The 24,885-nt window shown below is 39.7% G+C and overlaps 3 protein-coding genes across 3 annotated transcripts; 1 reads left to right on the top strand and 2 right to left on the bottom strand.

The window, feature by feature from the left end:
* Window positions 1-747: 747 nt before the first annotated feature.
* Window positions 748-6,937, bottom strand: LOC133728807 (uncharacterized). The gene is made up of 2 exons (XM_062156246.1): window positions 5,921-6,937; window positions 748-5,544 (listed from the first exon to the last, which is right to left on the bottom strand). Exon 2 carries the CDS (start codon window positions 5,541-5,543, stop codon window positions 4,419-4,421), a length of 1,125 nt encoding a protein of 374 aa, XP_062012230.1. The 5' UTR covers window position 5,544; window positions 5,921-6,937; the 3' UTR covers window positions 748-4,418.
* Window positions 6,938-10,180: 3,243 nt separating this feature from the next.
* On the top strand, window positions 10,181-12,515 carry LOC133728806 (uncharacterized). Its single transcript, XM_062156245.1, has 5 exons — window positions 10,181-10,914; window positions 11,016-11,073; window positions 11,170-11,253; window positions 11,377-11,512; window positions 11,609-12,515. Exons 1-5 carry the CDS (start codon window positions 10,305-10,307, stop codon window positions 11,849-11,851), a joined length of 1,131 nt encoding a protein of 376 aa, XP_062012229.1. The 5' UTR covers window positions 10,181-10,304; the 3' UTR covers window positions 11,852-12,515.
* A 1,713-nt stretch (window positions 12,516-14,228) lies between these two features.
* Window positions 14,229-16,557, bottom strand: LOC133732523 (small ribosomal subunit protein eS4x-like). The gene is made up of 5 exons (XM_062160095.1): window positions 16,442-16,557; window positions 15,924-16,001; window positions 15,618-15,798; window positions 15,198-15,295; window positions 14,229-14,844 (listed from the first exon to the last, which is right to left on the bottom strand). Exons 1-5 carry the CDS (start codon window positions 16,442-16,444, stop codon window positions 14,410-14,412), a joined length of 795 nt encoding a protein of 264 aa, XP_062016079.1. The 5' UTR covers window positions 16,445-16,557; the 3' UTR covers window positions 14,229-14,409.
* Between the last annotated feature and the right edge of the window lie 8,328 nt (window positions 16,558-24,885).

Raw genomic sequence — 24,885 nt, 5'->3', positions numbered from 1 at the left:
GGAGTGCGTAGCACGGGGCGCGCGGGGCAGCTGGGCTGCACGGGCAGCGTGCGCACAGGCGCACAGGCGGGCTAGGAGCTTGCGTTGGCGAGGCTAACAGCGACGTTATCCGTGGGAATTATTTTCGGTTTTTAGGTTTTGATTTTTTATCTCAAGGTTAGGGCTCCTGCTGATAACGTGTTTAAGGATAAAGGTTTCAAGAGAGAATTGATGCGAGAATTGTGTGTGTATTATTGAGAATAGGAGCCCTATATATAGGGATTACAAAGTACATATTCTAATGTTACAAGGAATACTAATCCGAGTAGGATTAGGAATTCTAGAACCTTCTCTCCTATTACTACTCCTAGTTTGATAAGGCACACTAAGTCGATTTTCCTTCAACATTTTACACAATTAATTTTCTCTATTATATTGAACCGCACCTATGGTGATGACATAATCGAGTGGTATGAGTTTTTGGTGGAATAAATATTTGAATTACTTTGATCGACTCCAAATTAGTCCAACTGGTGTGTCCCAAACTTCATGAGATTGTACTAGCCTAGAAAGGGATGTGATATGAATTATTTGTCCAATCAATCATAATAGGGTACCTTCACAACCTTGTGCTTGTTTTTTCTCGTGACAACATGCATGTTTCTTGTACACCAGATCGACCTCACCAACTATCTTATGGCGTGAGACAACTTCAGCATTTCGTTTTTGTACCAACAATAAATCAATAATTGTTGTAGGATAATAGAATTGTGTAGAAATAGTTGTGTGTATTATTGATAATAGGAGCCCTATATATAGGGAATTACAAAGTACCGTAAAGGTAATAGAGTCCAAACATAATTAGGGAATCTATAACTACTCCTATTACAACTCTACAACAAACCCTAGTTTGTAGAGGCACACATTATGTCGATATCCTTCAACACTCCCCCTTGTGCCGCTCAAACTTGGTGATGACGCTTTGATTGTTGCCTCGTTAAAAACCTTGCCAGGTAACAAAAACCCTGTGGGACAAAAATAACCCTGGTCGAATGACAAAAAGAGCACAACACGTCCTTCACTCTTCGAGATCGAACATGTAGACATCATGCCTCCCCCTGATGTCAATATCTCCCCCTGATTGCTACAATCATGGGAGTTCGGATAACTTTCTCAATCCGATGCTCTTCACATGTTTCTCGAAGGTGGATTTTGGTAACGACTTAGTAAATAAGTCCGCTACATTATCCTCTGATTGGATATGGTTCACTTCAATATTTAGAAGTGCTTGTTGTCATTTTGATGGAGGGGATGAGGAGCACGGAAGGTGGCATTTTGCCTTGTGGGGTCCGATCCCACACTTCCGTCATCTCTTTTCTCTGTAGGGATAGAACAAGCCCATATCAATCGTACATCTCAAGTATTGAAAGATTGTTTTTATACCAGTCCAATGGCGTTGCGTTGGCGCATGGCTACATCTAGCCAACAAGTTCATAACAATTGAGGTGTCCGGTCTTGTATTGTGCTAAGTACAATAATGCGCCTATTGTACATGAGTAAGCATTCCTGCTATTAACACGTCTTCGTCATCATCCCTGGGACGAAACGGATCCATTTTAGGGCCAAGACTACGGACGACCATGGTGCATCTTTGACTTTATCAAAAATGTCTAAGCATCTATTGACACGGTATACAAAACCGTGTTCTCCCAAGGTCCTTCCCCTCAAACTCGGATTTCAGGTGTTCAGCGGTTTTCCTTAACTCACAAGGGTTCCAATTATGTTTATCAACATAAACCGCGACAATTGCAAATCCGGAACTTGTCATGGAAACGCGTGGGCATAGTTCATCATATCCCTTCCCAATCAAGTAGTCATTTTAGTGAGCATTTCAACCTCGTTGCAAATGCGCTCCGTGGTCTAGAGCCACTTGACTTGGGTAAACAAAGTCCACAAGAACCTTCATTATATTCCGTATCTAGATCCCCATAGAAATACGTAGTGACCACATTCGTAAGCTGCATGTTCAGTTATTTGGAAACTACCAAACTGACAAGGTAGTGGAGTGCAATGACATCCATTACGAGAGAATATGTCTTCTCGTAGTCGATTCCAGGGCGTTGTGAGAAACCTTGCGCCATAAGGCGAGATTGCCATCTCTTTCTCTCATCACGCTATCTAACGAAGACCTATTAATGTCAACAGGTTTTATGTTAGGAGGTGTTGGCATCTCAGGCCCGAAATCCTTCCTCTTCGTTAGTGAATCCAATTCAACCTGGATCGCATCTTTCCATTTAGGCCAATTTTCTCTACGTTGGCATTCTTCAACGGAGTAAGGTTCGATGTCATTGGTCTCAATAATTCCACGTCCTCATGTACACTAGTGTAGTTCGTAGAGATCTCTATATTCTCAGGAATTGGTTCTAACATTGAGGCGTCCCCCAACGATGTCTCTTGGACATAACCACAATCCAAAATATTCTCATGAGATGGATTTTGAGTATCAATGATCAATGGATCAAGTTGTGCCAAACTCGCTCTCTTCTTAGGAAGAGAATCCATCGAACCTATGGGTCTCCTACGCTCTCTAGCGGAACCCATGGCCTATGACGCCATTATGCCACCTTGTGGCGTCACCATATTACCATCCATGGTAGTGGTGCAGTACCCATCTTCTCTGGGTGGCACCATGTCCTCTTGTGGGGACATCAATCCTTGCAGGCATGTTTGCAGCAAGTATATGTGATCTCGTCACTTTTAGGGGATCAAGATGAGACATAGTGGGGACAGACCACGACAATTCCTGTCGTTCCTGTTGAACATTGACGTTCTAATCTCCCCCTAACGACGGGAAGACTGTCTCATCAAAGTGACAATTCGCAAATCCAGCGAAATAGAGATCGCCTGTCAAGGGTTCTACATAGCGGACTTACAGTTGGAGACTCATGTCCAACAAATATATATATATATATATATGCATTCGTTGCAATGACTCATGTTGATGCGCTGTGGCGGCGCAATTGGCACATGAATCGCACACTCAAATATGCATAAATACGAGATATTAGACTCGAACCCAGTCACTAGCTGTAACGCAAATAAAAGTTGAGTGGCTGCTATGAGTCGTAGACGAATTAGCATAGCTGCATGCGATATTGCATAACCCAAGCGGAAATATTGGTGCGCATTACCAATGTCCGGGCTACCATTGTAGTCGTTTAATGGTGGCTTTTCCGCGAGATCAATTGGGTGTGTACATGGGAATATGATACTTGATATCAATACCCAATGATATGCAATAGTCATCGAAAACTGTCGATGTAAACTCTCTAACATTATCAGGTCAAATTGACTGAATGGGATGATCTGGGTAGTGAGCCCGTAGCCATATGTTATGTGCTAGGAGTGTAGTATAAGCAGCATTACGAGTGGATAATGGCACAACACGTGACCAGCGTGTTTGCGTATCAACCAACACCATAAAACATCTATATGGTCCGCAAGTTGGTTGATCAAATCCATAGAATTCCCTTGGATTCTTTGTAAGAATGGAATTATTTCCTCAATCTCCTTTGCATAGGATGGTCTCAATCCTAAATAACAGGCTTTACAGAACGAAACATGGGCTTTATAATCAACCAATGAAGGTTTTGGTTAAGCCATAATGTCACAATAGACTTGAGAAGTAGAGAGAGGAGTTTATGGCGTCAATGCCATGTATTTGCCGCAGGGGGTAGGCGGCACTGGCCATGTATGGCCTGTCTTTGCACAATCATGACGCCATGAGGCGCATGTGCAGCTCCTCGAACCAATTCTTGGTTCTTACTTTTCTTCGTTCTGAAAATGGATGTCTGTGTAAAGTCTTTAATACACGGATCATCATGTCAAAGCCTATATGTGCCAAAATCCCATAAGTCGTCTCTCATGACATAGTTGGATTCAATAACTCAAATAGTGGTTGCATACAACCCACTAGAGCGACACATAAGTTTCTCTAATACTCGTTTACGTTCGTAGTCATTAGAGGTGATGCAAAGGAACTCTGTCCATTCTCATAATGTGTTTCCACATGAAAAACATTGGCTCTTATATAATAAAGTTCGAATTAATGTATGTCCAAGACATTAAGTAAAAGAATTGACACTTTATTAATAGCCAATGATTACATCAAAGTTTCCAAAGTCTAATCCAAAATAAAATCAAAGTAAGACACATTGTAGTCACTCTATCCGTTTGGTAACTCCAATCAAATATGACCAGGGAAGTAGAGAGAGATGTTGGTGGAGCGAGGCTCTCTTAAGTACCAATAATCTCAATGACTTTCCTAGACATCACATTTTATTGGGTCCGCCACATAAGAAAGAGTTAATACAATTGTCATTTATTGACTAAGGCAAATTGCCATTACAAAAGTTCTTGGAAAAATAAAAAGGACTAATCTAATCAAAGTCTGTTGCATCCATGTGCACTTCATCTTCAGCTTTGAAGTCCTCTATGGTGAGATTGACATCTCCACCATCTTCTTCTTCTTCTGCAAGGTACACTTCTTGCTCTCTCAGGTCCCTATATGCCCTGTATCTTGCAGCTAGTTCCTCACTTGCCTTGCATTGCTTGAACCAATGCTCAATTGATCCACATCGATGACACTCATCATTGCGGTTGCCTCCCTTTAATTGAGGTGCACGTTGTGCACGTTGTGGGCGTTCCCTAGGAGGGTTGGTGCCACCACCACGACCCATGGTACCTCCACCACGAGCCATGGCGCAACCACCATGACCACGACCACGACCATCTCCCCCACGTGTGACATTGCCACCACGTGTATCCGCACCAAACTTGCGGTTTCCTTCCTTATTAGGGCGGTTATATGGACCCATACGTCCTTCATGTCCCTCATTAGGGTTTCGCTCCTTGCGCCCTCTTTTGGGTGCATTATAATTCGCCTCATGAACGCTCTTAGTTCCAATGGGCCTTGAATTATAATTTCTCACGAGTATGTTATCATGTTTCTCAGCTACAGATATGATATTGATAAGCTGATGAAACCTCGTGATCCGTCCAGCATTAACCTCAGTACGGTATTGCTTTGATACCACAATGGCTGAGACGGGGAAGGTGGAGAGAGTTTTCTCAATTAGCTCTTGCTCTGTGACAGGTTGTCCACAGAATCGCAACATGGATTGTAAGCGAAGAGCCTCTGAATTATATTCAGCAACAGACTTGAAGTCAGCAAAGCGCAGATTGTTCCATTGAACTTTCAAGTCAGGGAGGAGGGAATCTTGGACATTGCCAAAACGCTCTTCTAGCGCTACCCATAGCTCTCTTGCATCCTTGATCGACATATACTCCAATCTGAGTGCTTTGTCCATATGACGTCGCATCAAGATAACTGCTTGAGCATTCTTTGCAGATGTTCTGATGAACACAAGATCCGGGTTAGGTGCCTGGATTATGGGTAATATTCCCTTTGAAGTGAGATGGTTCTCAACATCGGTTACCCAACTGTGGTAATCTGAGCCTGTTGAGTCAAGCATGGGAAAGTCGAGTCTAGGTTCATTCGACATCCTGAAAATAAGAAGAGAAAATATATTAGTTTCGGAGCTAAACTTCCACGAAAACTAAATAATAAGATTTCCGAGCTATGCTACCAAGAAATCAATTTCCAAGAATCTCTTTTGGATTAGACCAAACAATGATGTTTTAATATGGTCACAATTTGATGCTTACGGACGCTCTTAGTCCAAGCATTGTGAACGCTCTTAGTTCACACGAACACTCTTAGTTCGTTTAATTATGAACACTCTTAGTTCGTTAAGCGTGAATCCCCACAATTCCGCTTTGTTAAATATCAAACTCATTTGGCAACATATATTCCAATATTTGCAGAAAATAAAAGGAATTTAAATACAAGAAAGCAGCAACCTTAATTATAAAAACTTACGTGATTGTTCTTGGCTTGAAGACACGCGCGTGTTGATGCAGGCGTGTAGCTAAAATAAGATCGCTGGAATCTGGTCGGAAATGGCAGTTGGTGGGCTGCCCTTCTCCCTTCCCCTTTTTTTTTTCTTCTTTCTCCTTTTTTTTTTTCTTTCCGGGCCCAACCCTTTCCCTTTTTTTCTTTTTTTTTTTTCGGGCCCAGCCCTTCTCTTTTTTTTATTATTTTTTTTTTTTCGGTCTTCTTCTTCTTTCTTTCGTTCGTTCTTCTTCCTCCTAGGCTGCAGGCGGACTGGGCTGCTGCTGGTGGTGCAAATCGGAGGCGGTGCTGCTAGTGGGTCGCTGCTGCAGTTCGCTGGTGGTATGGGTGCAGGGAAGCAGCGTACTGGTGCTCGGGGTTGCGGGGCTGCTTAGCGGTGCTCGGGGTCGCAGCGTACTGCAGGGCTGCTGAGCGGGCTGCGGGGTCGCGGTAGGCTGGCAGGGACGTGCAGCAGGAGCAGCGCAGTGGCAGGGAGGCTGTGGTGTGCTGGCAGGGAGGCAGCAGCGCGCAGGAAGCAGTGCAGGCAGCAGGGGCTGCAGTGGGCTGCTGGGGTGAGGCTGGTGTGCTGAGCCGCAGGCGTCTGGGCGCGGGGGCGCTGGGGAGGAGGCCGGCCGGGCTGGGCTGCTGGGTTTGCAGGTTCGGCCGGTGAGGTGAGATGAGATGAGGTGAGGCTGAGGCAGGCCGGAATGGAGATTTTTTTTTTTTTGTTTTGTTTTGGGTTGGCGGCAGAGAGGAAGTTCTAGGTTTTTTTCTTTTCTTTTCTGAAGCTAGGGTTAGAACTCGTGCTGATAACGTGTTGTAGGATAATAGAATTGTGTAGAAATAGTTGTGTGTATTATTGATAATAGGAGCCCTATATATAGGGAATTACAAAGTACCGTAAAGGTAATAGAGTCCAAACATAATTAGGGAATCTATAACTACTCCTATTACAACTCTACAACAAACCCTAGTTTGTAGAGGCACACATTATGTCGATATCCTTCAACAATAATGCAATTATTGGGAGATTTTACTCCCGCCAAGACAATGAGCTAGGAGTAGTAGCCATCAAAAACCTTATCTTTGATCCTTGTGTGTATAACTGTATATTGCATACGGCAAATGTCTGCTAAAGTATTTCATGTCACTCTCAGAAACCAACATTCAATCATGGATGGGCTGTAAAAAGACAAGAAAAAACGACGGGACGTTTTACCTTTGTGTGCTTATATATTTCATATATCTTGCACTAAATCAAGTTAATCAACTCGATCTTTTATCATGGCAAATCAGTAATTTTTTTTTTTTTTTGAACGAATTGAAGCGACATAGAGCACATGTTAGCGTGATATGAGAATAGCTTGTAGGCTGCAGAGTCTCCCTGTTCATATATCATGCTATTTTGACTAATCTGATGGTGGGTTGCTATTGGATTGGAGAGGACAGATTAGGGAAATAGGTTTATGAAAAATAATGAAGATTAAGGAAATCAATGAAGGAAGAGACCTTAATAGTGTGGTTTTGGTTTATGTCCTACTAATAAGATAAAGAGAGATGACTAGCTCGAGGCAAATATATACGATTCATGTCTCATTTTGCGTCTATCTGTCGAATTATAGAGATGCAGCTCATTGAGTAGGACTCAATCACATGGCTTGTTATCTTGTGATTATGATGTTAGAATTGAATTTAAGCAAGAACGTAAATAGAGTGACTTATTCAATGTGGTTTTGATCACAGTTTAGATGGTTAAACAATTTTGAATTCATTTGATATTTGGATAGGTGATATTCAAAATGAAACCTAAAAAACAGACGGTCTGGATTAGATGTTCATATTGCAATGAGCTTAAAATAGTTGTTGCCGTAGAGCACGAACTTTATAATAAAACTTCGTTAACTCTAGAGCACTCTTATAGTTTGAGATATATTATTGACTATTGACCTTATTACCTTATCCAAAACTTTTGAGAATCGTTGCATAATAGTTCTGAAACTCAGACTTTATTTCTAAATTTTATTCCTTCATGAATCGTTGGCTCATTTCCTAGTTCCTACACAAAGTGTTTATTAGTGATTTTAACATAATCACCATGAAAACATTGTTACAATAGCAGAATACCTATTAGCATATGGTGAAGTCATTGGCAAATTTGTTTCTCTGAAAACATAGTGAGAAGAAAAAGGAATAAAGGTAGGCTCTACCAATAATTTCTACACCTATAGGATAAAAAGGATTCAACCCCTATATTTGGAATATATGCTCCATAGCATGTGAGTATGTGACTGATGTGAGCCTCAAAGAAAGACTACAAAACCCAAAAAGTAAAGGCTATGAGACACCCTCTTTTTTCAACTGAATCCCAAACAAACAAATCTTGGCTATTGCTTATGATTCAAGTATTATTAGCCGTTTGCAAAAAAAAAAAAAAAAAAACACTTCGTTTCTTCACAGAAGACTTTGGATATTCCAAGTATTACAATATGTTAGAATACTACTGGTGATTGTGATCTACTTTTATTAGTTCATTAGGGGATCCCTTAATGTAAAGAATGACTTTCTTCCTCCAGTTTGCTGTGACTTCTCTTCTCTGCATGCTTATACTGTTCTGGGTTTGACAATCTTGTTGCTTCTCTTTGAAACCCCCATCAATATTTCATGTTGATCTGTCATGCCAGGTTTCACCTTGACAAATTCTCCGAAATTCCTAAACTGTTTTAAACTATGTGTATTCGAAGAGACTTGATGGGGAATTTGTGTTTATAGTTCATGCTACAAGTTCAACTGTATATGACATGCACTTTTGGGCCACTTGTCCAATTCAACCTGCAGATTCAACTGTATAACAATATATTTTATGACCAATTGATGTTCATGTTCTTTCTTAAGGGGTTTGGTTGCAATAAACCCAATTTTTAATCACTACAGTTGGTAGTTAAAACTATTTCATGGCTATTTATCTTGCACAGGTGAATAGCAGTACAGGACCCTCTACTGTTATTAAATTTACCACTTCAATCACCCAAGCACGCTTTTGTTGTCTACAAATAGGTGGCATCTTTGTTCATCCAATTTATTCTCTGAAGGCTACTGTAAAACTCTGCAGAATCAACTCATTGTTGTGAGATATATATATATATATATACTTATTCAACTTCAGTGATTCTCATGAGTTCAAGATTTGAGTTAGTTTGAGAGTAGGTATGAAAATCTACTTGACCCACAGACAACTTATTTATGCTATTAGTATCACATATTAGTTGTAAATCTCCTATGACAGCTTTTTGAAAGCCTTTAACAAATTTTAGATAACACTGACATTCCAATAGAAATGGTCCACTTTTGCACAACTAGATGTGATGAGCTAAGCTTTCACTTAATCATATATTAAAAGCCTTGAACTAAGACCCTGCTTAGTCTCTTTTGAGTTCAAGACCACAAAACTGATACACATCAAAGTCAAGCTAATTCTAGGGCATTCACTCAAATCTGATTAGCATATTAAACTTAAGATTTTTTTAGGCCACCTCAAAAGAGAAGCACAATGATTGGTAACTCTCATAGACCCCACTTCAACTTGGGATTGAGGACGCATGGAGACTTGAGCAGTGAAGAGCACAAAGTGTGGGAAAAGGAGGGTCCATGAGGAAGCTGGCAATGGCACCACAACTATATCGCTGTTGGGGTCACGTTGTTGCACCGATGTTGTCTTCAACTTAATCGCCAAATGGCAGTACACAACTACACATGTACAAAGAACTCGATGCAATTAAGTGCGAGGACTTTCGCTTACTATACCCCATGATGCAGTTAATACAATTCATAATTAATGATCTTCGGAACTTCTTTTCCATTTCGATGTACATCAAACTCACATTATTTGGCACATGGAATACTAAATTTAAGTAGACAAATTTGGGATATGGAGGATTCAAACTCGAGAAATCTCAGGCGAACAAGACTCTAATATCATGTACGTTAGACGATCAATATCCCTCAAAGACCTAAACAGACCATGAATGTAAATCGAGTTCTTTGCTCAAGTGGAACCAATATATATCAAATTTAATTAACACAACAAAATTACAATATAATCTAGACTTGGTTAGGAGTGTGTCATTTTCAAACCTCATGCTCACAGGGCCAAAAAAGCAGTACTACCCCTCACAAGAGGTTGTGTATGGCAGACCCCAACCTCCCCATGTTAAAACTTAGCCAAAACCTTTGTTCATGACCCCACTTTCATTTTATAAAATCCCCCTCATCCTTCCTAAACCCTCCTTAACTTCTTCACCTCCTTCATCATCATCCCCTCCTCTGCTCCCAATAATTTGTAACACCAAAGCCATCATTCAGTTCATCACATAAAATGTGTTCCTCTAAACCAAAATTGCAGCAAAGTCCTAGTGTTACTCCAACAACACCTAAAACCAATCGCCGTTTGGTTCTTCAGCCAACTGGTAACCAATTTCCAAGCTTGGAACAAAGGAAGTTTCTCAAAAAGACCTCCCATGAATCCCTTATTCCACCTCCTTTGCTATCACCACTGCCATCACCGAAAACTAAGCCCGCAATTTCTCCTCCCATCTCTCCCAAGTTACCTTCGCCTCGACCACCAGCACTTAAGAGAGGAAAAGACCATAATGAGCTCAATTCTAGTCTTGAGAAGTTAATTCTCACACCTAAGTCAACAACCAAGTTGACTGGTTCAGTGAAAAAGTCAAAGAGATCAAGTGTTGCAGGTGCAGCTTCTGCTGAAAATGTAATGAAAAATATATCATCTTTGATAGTAGAGGCACCAGGAAGCATAGCAGCTGCAAGGAGAGAGCAAGTTGCAACAATGCAAGAACAACGAAAGCTCAGAATTGCGCATTATGGAAGAACAAAGTCTGCAAAGTTTGAAGGGAAAGTAGTGCCTCTTGATACTTCATCCACCAATGTTGAACAAAGGAGATGCAGTTTTATCACACCAAATTCAGGTACAGTTCTATTAAAAAGTTCATGTTATTTTTATTGAAATGCTGTGGAGATTGATAAGAAAGTTGAATGATGTGTTTGTTGTGTACTTGTTAATTTGCAGACCCTCTGTATGTTGCTTACCATGATCAAGAATGGGGAGTTCCTGTTCATGATGACAAGTAATTCTCTCACTGATATATCCCTCTTATCCTTCACAGAATGATGTATATTTTTGAAGCTAATTTTTTTTTTTTTTTTTTGGTGTCATTTTGCAGTTTGTTGCTTGAATTGCTACTGTTGACCAGTGCTCAAGTAGGATCAGATTGGAGCTCGGTCCTGAGGAAAAGGCAGGCTTTGAGGTGGGTTTGATCTCAAAGTTCCATTACTTCACATTAATTTCTAGAAAACATTGAAACAGGTAATATAGCTATTTTGTTCTTGAGTCTTAAATCTTAACAAGTCTTGGTAATTGATTTATGCAGGGAGGCATTTTCAAGTTTTGATGCAGAAATTGTGGCTAAGTTTAATGAAAAGAAGATAACTTCAGTAAGTGCTGATACTGGTACTGATATAAGCTTGATCAGAGGAGTTGTTGACAATGCTAAAAGAATTCTTGAGGTACTACTATAAGATAAAACTGACCTTATATATTTGACAGATTTTACAATTCTGTGATTTTGATTATTACCTCTCTTTTTTTAACTCTATTTACAGATTAAAAGGGAAACTGGGTCATTTGACAACTACTTGTGGGGATTTGTGAATCACAAGCCAATTTCCACCCAGTACAAGTCATGCCACAAGATCCCTGTGAAGACCTCCAAATCAGAGTCCATAAGCAAAGCCATGGTGAAGAAGGGTTTCAGGTTTGTGGGCCCCACTGTGATTCACTCCTTCATGCAAGCTGCTGGCCTCACTAATGACCACTTGATCACTTGCTCGAGGCACCAACTATAGATGATGATGATGATCATAGAAATGTGTGTCAGATATATTAGACCATATGTAACCCAATAAGCATAGTAGGCTTATTGTCTAACTCTAGGTATTGGCTTTGTAATGTGGGTTTGTAAAAGTTTTAGTGGAAGTCTTGAGAGGCTTAGGAATGGGAATGCAATCCTTTCAAAAAGTGTGTTGATTGAAAAGAAGGGAATATAAATAGAGCTAGGAAGACAAGGAGCATGTGCAGGTGGGTTAGGCTAGGGCAAGTGATATATTTGATCCCAATAGCTTTCATTGCTAGTTGTGGCCACCACACCCACCACCACCTTTATTATTTGCTTGCTTTTGAAAGATTGTGAAGAATAATCAGTGCAGGTAGGGATATCCATGGACCATGATCCATCCCTTATATCCATCATCATCTCTTTCAACTTGGATTGGATCAAAGTGTTGTCAATTCTTGAATGAAAGGCTTCATGTGCAAGCAGATGGACATAGAATTGAGACCCCAAAAGTTGTATCGTATCATCATTCGATTCATCACACAATTTCCTTCTTGTAAACTCTAACCTTTGTGGGAGATTTGTTTGTATCATAAAAATTAATGTCTAAATTTGGTTTTTTGGTTATTGGTCTGTAATGTATACTTATTATCCAAGCATCTACTCCATGTGCTCAATGGTGTCTTTTCTACCTTTTCCTCTATCTGTAACCTTTGTGCAGAAAATGTATATGATGACAGTTAAAGCCATGCCTGTAAGCTTTGATTTTCTGTAAGCTGTAAATCCATGAAAGTGGCATAAGGAATCTTAGCCATGGGTGTGGTGGACCTTGTTTAGTTGACATTCCAAAGGCTTTCCCTCCAATGCATTACTAGCAAAAATCTAGGATTGGATTCCCTCCTTGTATTAGATGATACCTTTTGCCTGTCATTCCCCAATCCTAAAGATTGTCCCTGAAATTGCAGGGAATGATTTAAAGAATGGACTAGTTAGCCATTCAACTCTCTCCATCAGCTTCAAACACATATATGGTAGACACAACATTGCCAGAATAACTCAGAAGCAATTTAACAGAAGTCGGAAGATGAAAAAAACGATTCTGATTATAGTTGGCGAAAGGAAATTGCTTGGTGGTAACAATGTGAATCGTTACTAGGGTTAAGGTTTTGTGCTACTTGAAGAGGATAACTCTTCTCAATAATCCACTCCAAGAGGAGGACCATGCAACAAAAGAAAAAATTTAATAGCACATCTCAATTTCCCTAACGGAAAGGCTCCAGTGAGAACTTTAAAATGAGGACTTTCAAATCAACGGTTGGATGAGTGATTCCAATTTTAGTTGAAATATTAATTTTACAACGCACATGTCATCCAACCGTTAATCTAAAAGTTTTCATGACATCATCATTTTAAAGTCCTCATTAGAGCCTCGCACATTTCCCTTTCCTAAATTTTTTTGCCATTTTTTTCCCTCATCTTTCCTCCTTTACCCTCCCTCTGTTTCCTCATAATATCTCTCTCGCAGTTTTGTCTCTCCTCCCTGACCCTCCTTTTCTGTCTTCCCGGCTGCAAGACTACAACTCTCTCTCCCCTATCTTTTCTCTACCCCCAATCACTCATCTAATCAAACATCATTCCAACTACAACAAATACACAAAATTGCAGAGGAAAAATTATACATTGATGTCTAAGATTCTCTTAAGTGTAACAAGGAAGACGATCCTTGTCTAAGTAATTATGATTTTGTATATATATAGTTGAAACAAGTTGAACAAAGACAGGGCTTATATACATATGTATATATATAATGATCAATGAATCAGTGATGTAGTAGCTATGAACAAAGGTGTGATGCCTGCACATGTAATTTATGATACCCAGCAGGGTGTGTGTGTTTGGTGGGGTGGTAAAGCTTTGGTCTCATATATAAGAGGTCAAAAGTTCGAGCTCCATTAAGGGTGTGAATGGGGTGGGGTTTTTTTTAAAAAAAAAAATAAATAAATAAAAATAATAATAATAATAAAATTTATGATACCCAGCAAGCAGACATTCATCAGAACCTGACGTCACAGGGCAAGTTTTTTAGTTGAAAAGAAGTAGAATAGGAATTTAAAATTGTACAAAAAAATTAGTATTGTGTATTTAACGGTCGGAGCTGTGTAAATATAATTTCTCAAAACAAAACATTAGATTCGGATTGTAGTGCAAGAGACCGGTAACTTCCCACGAGTTTCATACCCATAGTTAGAATGCCAGCCAGACTACAAAGGTAATATCAGTCTTCAGACGAGGCGTTGTGAAAACTATTACAATTAGCAATTACCCTAGAAGGGAAAGAGTTCTCAAGCTGCTGAAAAAATGGCATAGGAACAGTAAGAACCAGACACTGCTCAAAGCGAAAATTTACTTCGAAATAACATAAAAATTAAAGTCTTATCTGTATCAAAGCAAAAGACAGAAAAATTAAAAAGACAAAATTTGCAGCAGAAACTCCAACGCTAATTTAGTAAAAATTACAAAAGTACTAGTGAAATTCTTCAAATAAGCTTAAATTGTTTTGACCAAAATCTTCTAAGCAGCAGCTGTGGCTTGGGCTGCTTGCCTCTTCTTGGCCTCCTCAATGATGGTAAGCTTAATACCCTTACCCTTGGGAAGGCTTACCCATGGCTTGGTCCCCTTACCAATCGTGAACACATTCGCCAAACGGGTTGCAAATTCATGTCCAGTGGCGTCCTGGACATGGATAGTCTCAAAGCTTCCCTTATGCTTCTCCCTGTTCTTGATTACTCCAACTCGCCCTCTGTTCCTACCACCTGTCACCATGACAACATTACCAACATCAAACTTGATAAAGTCGACGATCTTGTTGGTCTCCAAATCCAGCTTGATGGTGTCATTTGCCTTGATGAGAGGGTCAGGGTAACGAATTGTTCTTCCATCATAGGTATTAATGTAAGGGATGTTCTTTTGGCCGAACTGCACAGAACGGACCTTGCAGAGTTTGAACTGCAGAGATATAAACTCAATTATCAGAAAAATACAAGCATCACTTTTCTTAGTCAAACTCAAATGCAAAATTCAGACAGTTTCCTTGCCCCATCTATAAGCAAGCTAGCAATAAAATGGCAGTATATCAACAGGGAATGTAGATTTAAAAAAGAAACTGTTAAAATCAATGGATCCTTCTAAGTTCAACTAGTTTAGAATAGGGAAAAAGCCTTATTGAAATCTTTCAAATAATGGTATAGTTAACCTTTTTTGAGAGGGTAAAACTTAACTCAAAATAAACAATGCATATTCTTTTTCCTTGGCAAAGGAAACCACCCTGTGACAAATTCAAGAGGATGGAAGAAAATCACCTTTGCCTCTTCATCCCTGATTGAATGCAGACGGAACCGTCCTTTGGTGTCATAAAGGAGACGGAAATTCTCATTTGTCTTGGGGATTGAGACAACATCTGTCAAGGTAAAGCAGAATGTTAATAAAGTGCCACATTCCAAAATCAAGACCACTGATAAAAATTTTAGAACCCTATAAAAAAACAAAAGGACACACAAAAGAAAATCAAACAACAAGACCACCTATAAATCACTTAATGCCAGTTATTGAAAGGAAATACAAGGTGCTCGGAAAACTGAAAAACACAAGACTAGTAGACTGGTATAAACAATATTTATTCAATATTAAACTCCATTGCTCAGTATGGATGTCGATACGGAAATAAGAGGATCAAGAACAATGAAGCAGTAATATAGTAAAGGAGGCAGCGCTTCACGTACCCATGAAACCAGAAGGATAAGTCTTATCAGTCCTAACTTTCCCATCGACCATAACATGACGTTGCATCAAGATGGCAATGACCTCACGGTATGTCAAAGCATACTTCAACCGGTTTCGCAAGATAATGATCAACGGAAGACATTCCCTGGATTTGTGAGGTCCAGATGAGGGCTTGGGGGCCTAGACAAGTATAATTCCAAAACCCCAATCAACACATTGAACATTGTCCCATGTAAAAGAACTAGCAACACAATATACACATTCAACTCAAACGAAAAACAAATCGCACTGCAAAATTGACTTACAAATGCACCACCCAATTTGTCAAGCATCCAATGCTTGGGGGCATTGAGCCTCTTCAAATGCTTCTTCAGTCCTCGCGCCTGTAGTCACCAAGAAACAAAAATTAACAACAAAGCTACATAAACACAAAACAATAAAACCCACAAACACACTTCAAGACTGCAATTTTACCACAAACCCAACAAATATAAAAATGACAGCATGATACTATAAACACCTGACAACATAATCAGGTCTCCGACAATGAACAAAGTTGTTTCAGATTTCCCACCAACAATAACAACCACCATGTTATGGCAATTTTATTACTTCAACCTCAAAAATTTAGAACCCTAAAGAGCAGCAGAGCTAGGTTTGTAAGATTTGTTCTATCTCAATATATAGAAAACCAGGCTGAGCAACTAGTATGAGCTAAAGTTGGATCGAGCATGGTATAGAGATTAAAGAAAGAAAAAAACGAATGGAATAGAAATTGCAAGGTAACCCAGTTGAATGTGGTATATGAAAATGAAAGACGAACCATTTTGTGAGCTTGATCTCCCGCCGGCGGCCGAAACTCCTTCTGCTGCTGCTCCCTAACTCCGAAGCGGCTCGCTCTCTCTTAAGTTTACGAAGTACTTGGCAGCTCTATATACCACCACTCTATGCGAAACCCTAATTAGCTTCCTCTTTTGGGCTCGAAATTGGACCTACTTTGGCCCAAAGTTCATTTTGTTTCTTAATTCTGGCTTCTTTTGTCTTCGGATATTAGGCTTCTTGCAGGCCCATTATTATGTATGATATTGTTGGATTAGCAGATTTCTAAAACCAACCAAACATGTGAGCACAGGCCCAATTATTACTTGGGTGTTATATTCCTCCTGGGAGAGGAGAAGTGTGTTGGCTTATTATCAATTGTCTAATGTGCTTTGTTTATTATTATTCCTGTGTTTTAAATTATCAACTCCCATAAATATGACTTAATTTATGTATTTGCTCTGACTAGCTTCTGTCATTCATTTTCAAAATGATAATTATTTTCGTTGCAGACATTGAACTCTTAGTATTTTTTTTTATTTTAATAAATGGCTGATTCGGCTGCCCTCAAATCTTAATTAATGAAACTGCTGAATATTATAGGGTGGGATATTGTGCCTAAACTTTTTATTACAATAAGCATCTATAGTATTTTCCAAAATAATATTTAAGAGCGTGTTAAGTTAGGTGCTAATTCGAAACTCAATACTATACTTGAAAACAATTGCCCTGCTCCGACATGTTTAATAAAACCTTTCAATCTCGTAGAACACCAGTGGTCGAAGTTATAGTATTCAGTACTTCTATAATGTCTGCATATAAGTTGAGATTGACCGGCAAAAAGTAGAATATGATAAAACTGTTCCTCGTTTAGCATAATGAAAAGTGTACAGGTTAATTACGATTATAGGTACATTATTTAACAAAATTATAAATATATATTTGCTTAGGCCGTAATCCTATGATGATCTGTATAACATGCATGAAGAAATAAACGAAAACCAGACTAATAAAATAGGTGCATCCAGTTAGTTGTGAATTGGACGTGGAGTATGGACAGGTTGGCCGACCCAGCTGTTACCAAGAAAATTAAACAATTAAACAACCACCAAAATGGACTTGGCCGATGTGAAAGGTGGGACTTGAGGCCAATACAATGGTGGTGTTAATTCTGGCCATAAAGAAAGAAAAATGAAGTGAAAAGAAATTAAGAAGAAAATGATGAACGTTCTGGCTCTTTCTCTCTCTGAATATTCATGGTTTATTGTACACTCATCAAACCGGAAATGGCAATGAAATTCTTTTCTATGGTTGTTCATTCCTTGTAGAATCGAGTGTGTGTAGGTAGATCTACCGCCTTTTTCTTCAGTATGCCGTTCGCCGCAGTCACTGGAATACCTTCCTTTCTCTACGACGAGAAAAATGAAAACACCCCATCCTTTGTCCTCTAAGCACTTCGATTTTCTTTCCGTACTTCTTTGAGCTTCTAGTACTGTTGAGTAAGTCACTCTCTTCCCATCCAGAAGTTCACGAATCCGGTCGGACTCTCTCCCAAAAGAATGATTTACAAAGGCAAGCCCTTTCTCGGTTTGCGGCGCGTTTAGCCCGCGATTTGTGGACAACGATAGAGCTTCGGATTGAATAAAAGGAAAGGAATCAAACAAGCGCCCCAATGCTTGCTATAAGAATTGCGTACGTCCCTAATGGGAAATTCTTAGTAGTCTTGGCCTTTTTGTTGTTTGTTCTTAAGCAGTGATTAAAAATGAAATGCATCTCTCTCTAATTGACGTTCAGTAATTCTAATTGTAAGAAAAGCTATGAGAAATAGCACCTGCTCAAACGAATAAGAAATGATATGAATGCATGCGTGTTTCTAATAAAATCGCTCCCGATAAAAGCTCTTTATAACAAATTTATAGATCAGCTAAACAAAACCTAAATTCTTATTTTTTAGTTATCTAGCAAATAATTGATTCACATCATCATAGTGTTGTAAACTAAAACAGCCGTTTTATTTAATAAAAGAAAATAATAATTAAGCGGTTTTGATATCTCCTTTGTTTTCATAAATATGCAGAGAACTCAAGGTGCAAGCAGCATGCCCTAAACCCACGAAAAGGTACGGATTTTTAATCAATCACCCAAATTTAATCAATCAGACTTCCAAACCCGGGACCTTTTGCCTCCCCTTAAATTGGAGGACTATTTACAATCTCCTCCAAGTCCATTGATGTCTCTTAAAATGAAAGCAACGAAAGGGACAATGGTCCTATAATTGACACCCACGAAGACTATGCGAGCCTGCGAGGCAAATCATTAACACGTTCCAACCCAAAAGTCCTAGAATCAAAACAAACAATCATTTGTGTAAATAAACAACCATCGTTGTCTATAAAATACGTTTCATTGAAACCAATAATATGAAAAGAAGACATCACTTGGGTTGCGTTTTTCAATATGCTTAAAGTGAACTTTCTTCAACACGTTTAAGGTAAGCGATTGATTATTAGTATGTTTATCTCGAGTCTAATGCATTGCACATGTAAAATATACACACATCAAAACTATCACAAAATTTTATATGAATAGATTGACATAAATGTATGGTATTAAAAAATAAATTAAAACTTAATAATGACGGAGATAATTGTTATGACTCATATAGAGTTTGAATTTTACCCGTTAATAAGCTCATATTATTTGTGAAGTTATCATATCAAGAGCTCATTAATTAGCCTTATTTAGAGACTATTTCTAGAGTATAAAAATGTTTCAAGATTGTCAACGGATTTTTTAATGATTTTTTAAATTATGAAATTATTCTTAGCGTAGTTTTGAATATATATGGAGAAATTATATTTCCACGTCCCTCTTTTCTTGATAAACATAAGCTAACTTTTTGTTCCCTCAAATTACCCAATATACACGTATCCTTAGTACACTTCTACATTGTAAACACATACATAAATTATTAATTTTATTACGAAACTCAGTTGCTAAGATCGATTTCGTAGAATTGCAACTTGGTAATGACAGAATGATGTATGTAGAATTTGAATTTTTCTTGTTCATAACCTCGTATTATTTGCGAAGTTATCATACCGAGAGCTCATCTAGACAAAAATCTCTTTTCTTAATATACAACTAGTTTCTCCACAACAGAGAAACCCTAGCCCGTAGGGTTTCGTGCACAGCTGCGGCCGTGACCAACCGCGTCTAGCGTCGACCTCGGCTGGGTGAGAAAGTATATCGACGATGGATCTATGCAGTCGTGGTGATTCAGTGTTGTGTCAGCGGCGACTCGACGTCGGTGGTCTAGGTAGCTCTCGGGTTCGGCGATTCAGTGGGTTCCGGTGAGTTGGAATTCGGTTGAGAGACGACTGACTTGTGGTGTCAGCAAGGTTTGAACATCTTTTTTCTCAAGCTGGAATTCCCGAGGTATAATTGCCAAGCTAGGTTTGAACATTTTTTTTCTCACGCCCAAAGCCCCTTTTGGGCTTTTGTCAGCAACAAGCCCAGCAGACAGCCCCAGAGCCCCATCAGTAATGCCCCTCAGCCCAATAGCCCCATCAGAACTGCTCCCCGGCCAAAAAGACTGCAGCCCAGTAAAACTTGCTGTCAACCCTAATTCAAAATTAGGGTTTCCCGCTGATTTTTTCGGAGCAGCCAAAGCTGCAGATTCAGCAGCCCCCGACGCCGGATCACCCACCGCCGACCCAGGTTCTCCAACCACCTTTCGCACCAAACCCAACTCCGTCGGCACCTCAGAAAGTGTCTCCAGCCCCACGACCGCCTCCACAGACGCCTGTGTTCCGGCCGCTGCTTCCAGACCTTCGCGGCTCGGTTCCAAAGCATCTCGGCCCGACACCGTCAGTGACAATGCCTCCTCCTCCAGCTTCTGGTCACAGGGACCACTGCCATGGCCGAAGAATCCACATGCCGCACTTAGCCCATGGCACTTCTCATATTGGAACTCCACCATCACTGACACAACCGGCGAGAATTCAAACCTCCGCCACGCCCAAATCCTCCGGTGAACATCTTGAATCACACGGATCCTCTAGACCGAGTCTTTTTTTAGCACCGCCCCCTGATCAACCCGACCAAAATCCCTCAGCGCCTGTCCGATTAGGGTTAATGCTTTCTCATTCCTCATCACGATCCGCAACCCTTTCACAGCCACCCACACCTCAAGAAGATGCAGCGGCGTCGCCTCGAGGGAAGAGACACCATCATAGTTCGCCAGCAACTACATGGAGTTGTTGTAGAACTAAGGACCCTTCTGCTGTTGCTCCCTAACTCCGAAGAGGCTCGCTCTCACTGAAGTTTACGAAGTACTTTGCAATCGAAGCTCTATATACCACCACTCTATGCGAAACCCTAATAGGCTTCCTCCTTTGGGCTCGAAATTGAACCTACTTTGGCTCAAAGTTCATTTTGTTTCTTAATTCAGGTTTCTTTTGTCTTCAGATATTAGGCTTCTTGCATGCCCATTATTATGTATGATATTGTTGGATTAGCAGATTTCTAAAACCAACCAAACATGTGAGCACAGGCCCAATTATTACTTGGGTGTTATATTCCTCCTGGGAGAGGAGAAGTGTGTTCTCTGTTAGCTTAGCTTAAAAGTGAGCTTATTATAAATAAGACACCCTAACTATCTTGAGTAATAGCATCAAATATTAACGACCTAGCAGAGCTCTGCTAGGGTTTGTGAGAGGCCGCCCATGGGTTGGCGTTTCTATACCTCCCTCCATATCCGATGGAGCAAATTTCCGGCCATAGTGTCGCAGTTGGCGTGTACGGTCGAGGCCACACCCTCCTTTTTTCCTTTTGTCTCCAAGACGTCGATATTCACCATCCGGGTTGAGCTGGCGGCCCTCTCTCTTCCTCTGATTGCCACGCGCAGGGGATTGAGATTGTCCTCGGCTCGATGCTCTATTGGATCAGTGGCTGCGAGTGACTGGAGGGTTTGGGATCCAGGGATTCTGCAAGCGTCAAGGTGCCGGGCAAGGCTAAAATTGGATGTGCTAGATAGATCGGGTCTGGGGGCGGTGCAGCTAGGTAAGAGGCTTACGTTTGGTCGTTGCTTGATCATGATTACAGGAGGTGGGAGGATGGCAGATCGGCGGCCGGAATCTGGGTTTGGTTTTGGTGTTCGCTGCCCTGTAGATTTGATCAGAGGGGGTTGGGTCGGGCTGAGAATCCACCTTCCTCTGGTTCTTCGTGGGAACCGTCCCAAGTCTGGTGGGGTAGGCGGCGACGCATTGAATCGAGTGGCCGGTGGGGCCGGGTTTATCCGGCGAGGGATGGTGGAACAAGGGAGGTCAGGGCAGGTTTGGGTGCCTAACTGTGGATCTGGGCTTCTTTTTGTTTGGGCCATTCAAGATGGGCCTCTGTTTGGATCCGCATTTGGGATTCAGGAGACTTTTTCGGGACTCTGTTTTCTGCTACACTTTGGAAATTGAATTGCGGCAATTTAGGTAGAAGATTGCTCTCTACTCGACGTATTATTTTGAGTGGGGTGGGCAAGATCGGTCACACTACCGGCGGTTATCTAGATAGAAGATTACCCTCTATTTGACACATATCTTTGCGTGGAAGTATGGTCGACCATATTATTGGTACCGTTTTACATAGCCCGGACTCTGTCTGGTGCTTCATCAAATGCTTAATTGCATCCCTTCGTATCCTTGCTAGGTTTTATTTCCGATGCTTTGTTGCATCTAGTATTTCTCTTGTTATTTTATATTTTGATGTAGTTTTTACATCTATAAGTTGTAATTTTTCTTATGTTTATTATTAATAAAATGGTTGACCGTTACTCTCAAAAAAAAAAAGTGAGCTTATTATCAATTGTCTAATGTGCTTTATTTATTATGATTATTCATGTGTTTTAAATTATCAACTCCCAGAAATATGACTTAATTTATGTATTTGCTCTGATTAGCTTCTGTCATTCATTTTCAAAATGATAATTATTTTTGTTGCGGACATTAAACTCTTAGTATTTTTTTTTTTTTTAATAAATGGCTGATGCGACTGCCCTCAAATCTTTTTTTTGAGTTCAAATGAATTCCATTGATAGAACGGCCAGAACGGCACATACAAACGGTCCATATGGACACCCGGTACCATTCACTGTTACAAATCTTGCTCAATTATTCAAAGAGCTTGCCAAAACTAAACCTAAAACTAGGCTTACAAAAAATACTTTTGACTTGAGCCTCCCTTTGCCAATGCACGCAATTGTGGTGCGCCAGAAGGATCAAATATTTAGTGCAAAAACATAGCAGAGTTTAGAGAGCAAGCTTAATTAATGAAACTGCCGAATATATGGCGGGATATTAAGCTTAAACTCCTTATTACAATAAACATCTATAATATTTTCTCAAATAGTATTTCAGAGCGTATTAAGTTAGGTCCTAATTCGAAGCTCAATACTGTACTTGAAAACAATTGCCCCTCCTCCGACATGTTTAATAAAACCTTTCAATCTCGTAGAACACCAGAGGTCGGCGTTCATAGTATTCAGTACTTCTATAGTGTCTGCATATAAGTTGAGATTGACCGGCCAAAGGTAGAATAAGATAAAGGTGTTTAACCACTGCAAGTTGCCTAGTGGTTCTTGCCTAGTTGGGTGTGCTCCCCAACCTAGGTTCGAACCCCGAAGCTGTCAAAGTGGCGAGGCACTGTGCTGCAATGCACAGTTGGAGCATTTCACATGCGCCGAAGGGGTTTATCTTGGGCCTAGGAAGTGTTTGGGTTCCCCTTTACAAAGTCAAAAAAAGATAAAGGTGTTCCTCGTTTAGCATAATGAAAAGTGTACAGGTTAATTACGATTACAGGTACATTATTTTACAAAATTATAAATATATATTTGCTTAGGCCATAATCCTATGATGATCTGTATAACATGCATGAAGAAATAAACGAAAGCCAGACTAATAAAATAGGTGCATCCTGTTAGTTGTGAATTGGACGTGGAGTATGGACAGGTTGGCCGAGGTAGCTGTTAGCCTGTTACCAAGAAAATTACACACACTCTGAACAAATAAACAATTAAACAACCAAAATGGACTTGGCCGATGTGAAAGGTGGGACTTGACACATCGGCCAATACAATGGTAGTGTTAATTCTGGCCATAAAGAAAGAAAAATGAAGTGAAAAGAAATTAAGAAGAAAATGGTGAACGTTCTGGCTCTTTCTCTCTCTCTCTCTGAATATTCAGGGTTTATTGTACACTTATCAAACCGGAAATGGCAATGACATAGGTATTATTATTGCAGTTGACGTTCAGTAATTCTAATTGTAAGAAAAGCTATGAGAAATAGCACCAGCTCAAACGAATAAGAAATTATATGAATGCATGCGTGTTTCTAATAAAATCGCTCATGATAAAAGCTCTTTATAACAAATCTATAGATCAGCTAAACAAAACCTAAATTCTTATCTTTTAGTTATCTAGCAAATAATTGATTCACATCATCATAGTGTCGTAAACCAAAATAGCCGTTTTATTTGATAAAAGAAAATAACAATGGTGTTCACCTGGTCAGTTGCTGACAAAAAAATTTATACTCAATAACCCTTAGATTTACATCAAAGGGTGGAAAACAAAACACTTCAACTTAATAATAATTCTCTCTGCCATTGTATTTACATCTAAGGGTGGTTGAGCATCATTTTCTTGGTCAATAACTGACCAGGTGAACATTTTCGAAGAAAATAATAATTAAGCGGTTTTGATATCTCCTTTGTATTCATAAATATGTAGAGAACTCAAGATGCAAGCAGCATGCCCTAAACCCACGAAAAGGTACGGATTTTTAATCAATCACCCAAATTTAATCAATCACCACATGACTTCCAAACCCGGGACCTTTTGCCTCCCCTTAAATTGGAGGACTATTTACAATCTCCTCCAAGTCCATTGATGTCTCTTAAAATGAAAGCAACGAAAGGGACAATGGTCCTTTAATTGACACCCTCGAAGACTATGCGAGGCACAAATCATTAACACGTTCCAACCCAAAAGTCCTAGAATCAAAACAAACAATCATTTGTGTAAATAAATAACCATCGTTGTCTATAAAATACGTTTCATTGAAACCAATAATATGAAAGGGCAATGATATAGGGCCTCAATGAGGCCTAAGATTTGTGGCCTCAAATCCTAGGTGTCATGCCATGTAAGCAAATACAAATTTTATTTTCATTTCCACATAATATATCTTGCCATATCATACTATTGCAACACCAACTTTACCCTTTTATACTTCCTTTTAGATGTTAGGGGGTGAATTAATTACAATAATGAATTTAATTAGGTGACGAAAAAAAAGATAAGCTATTAATTATGTATTAATTTAAGAGATATGTCTAAAAATTCTTTGACCAATATTTTTCTTAATTTAATTAAATTCTTTCCTATAATTTTTCTTTCC

The sequence above is a fragment of the Rosa rugosa genome, chromosome 2, assembly GCF_958449725.1.
Source record: "Rosa rugosa chromosome 2, drRosRugo1.1, whole genome shotgun sequence".
Classification (NCBI taxonomy): domain Eukaryota; kingdom Viridiplantae; phylum Streptophyta; class Magnoliopsida; order Rosales; family Rosaceae; genus Rosa; species Rosa rugosa.
The sequence above is the reverse complement of the archived record's forward strand: the minus strand, read 5'-3'. Positions and strand labels throughout refer to the sequence as shown.

Excerpts from the sequence above, each read along its gene's own strand:
- LOC133728807 (XM_062156246.1), bottom strand. The coding sequence starts at position 5,543 with ATGTCGAATGAACCTAGACTCGACTTTCCCATGCTTGACTCAACAGGC.
- LOC133728806 (XM_062156245.1), top strand. The coding sequence starts at position 10,305 with ATGTGTTCCTCTAAACCAAAATTGCAGCAAAGTCCTAGTGTTACTCCA. Across the intron at positions 11,254-11,376 it reads AGGAAAAGGCAGGCTTTGAG|GGAGGCATTTTCAAGTTTTG; the intron begins GTGGGTTTGATC and ends TGATTTATGCAG. Across the intron at positions 11,513-11,608 it reads ATGCTAAAAGAATTCTTGAG|ATTAAAAGGGAAACTGGGTC; the intron begins GTACTACTATAA and ends CTCTATTTACAG.
- LOC133732523 (XM_062160095.1), bottom strand. Across the intron at positions 15,799-15,923 it reads ACAAATTGGGTGGTGCATTT|GCCCCCAAGCCCTCATCTGG; the intron begins GTAAGTCAATTT and ends ATACTTGTCTAG. Across the intron at positions 14,845-15,197 it reads TCAGGGATGAAGAGGCAAAG|TTCAAACTCTGCAAGGTCCG; the intron begins GTGATTTTCTTC and ends ATATCTCTGCAG.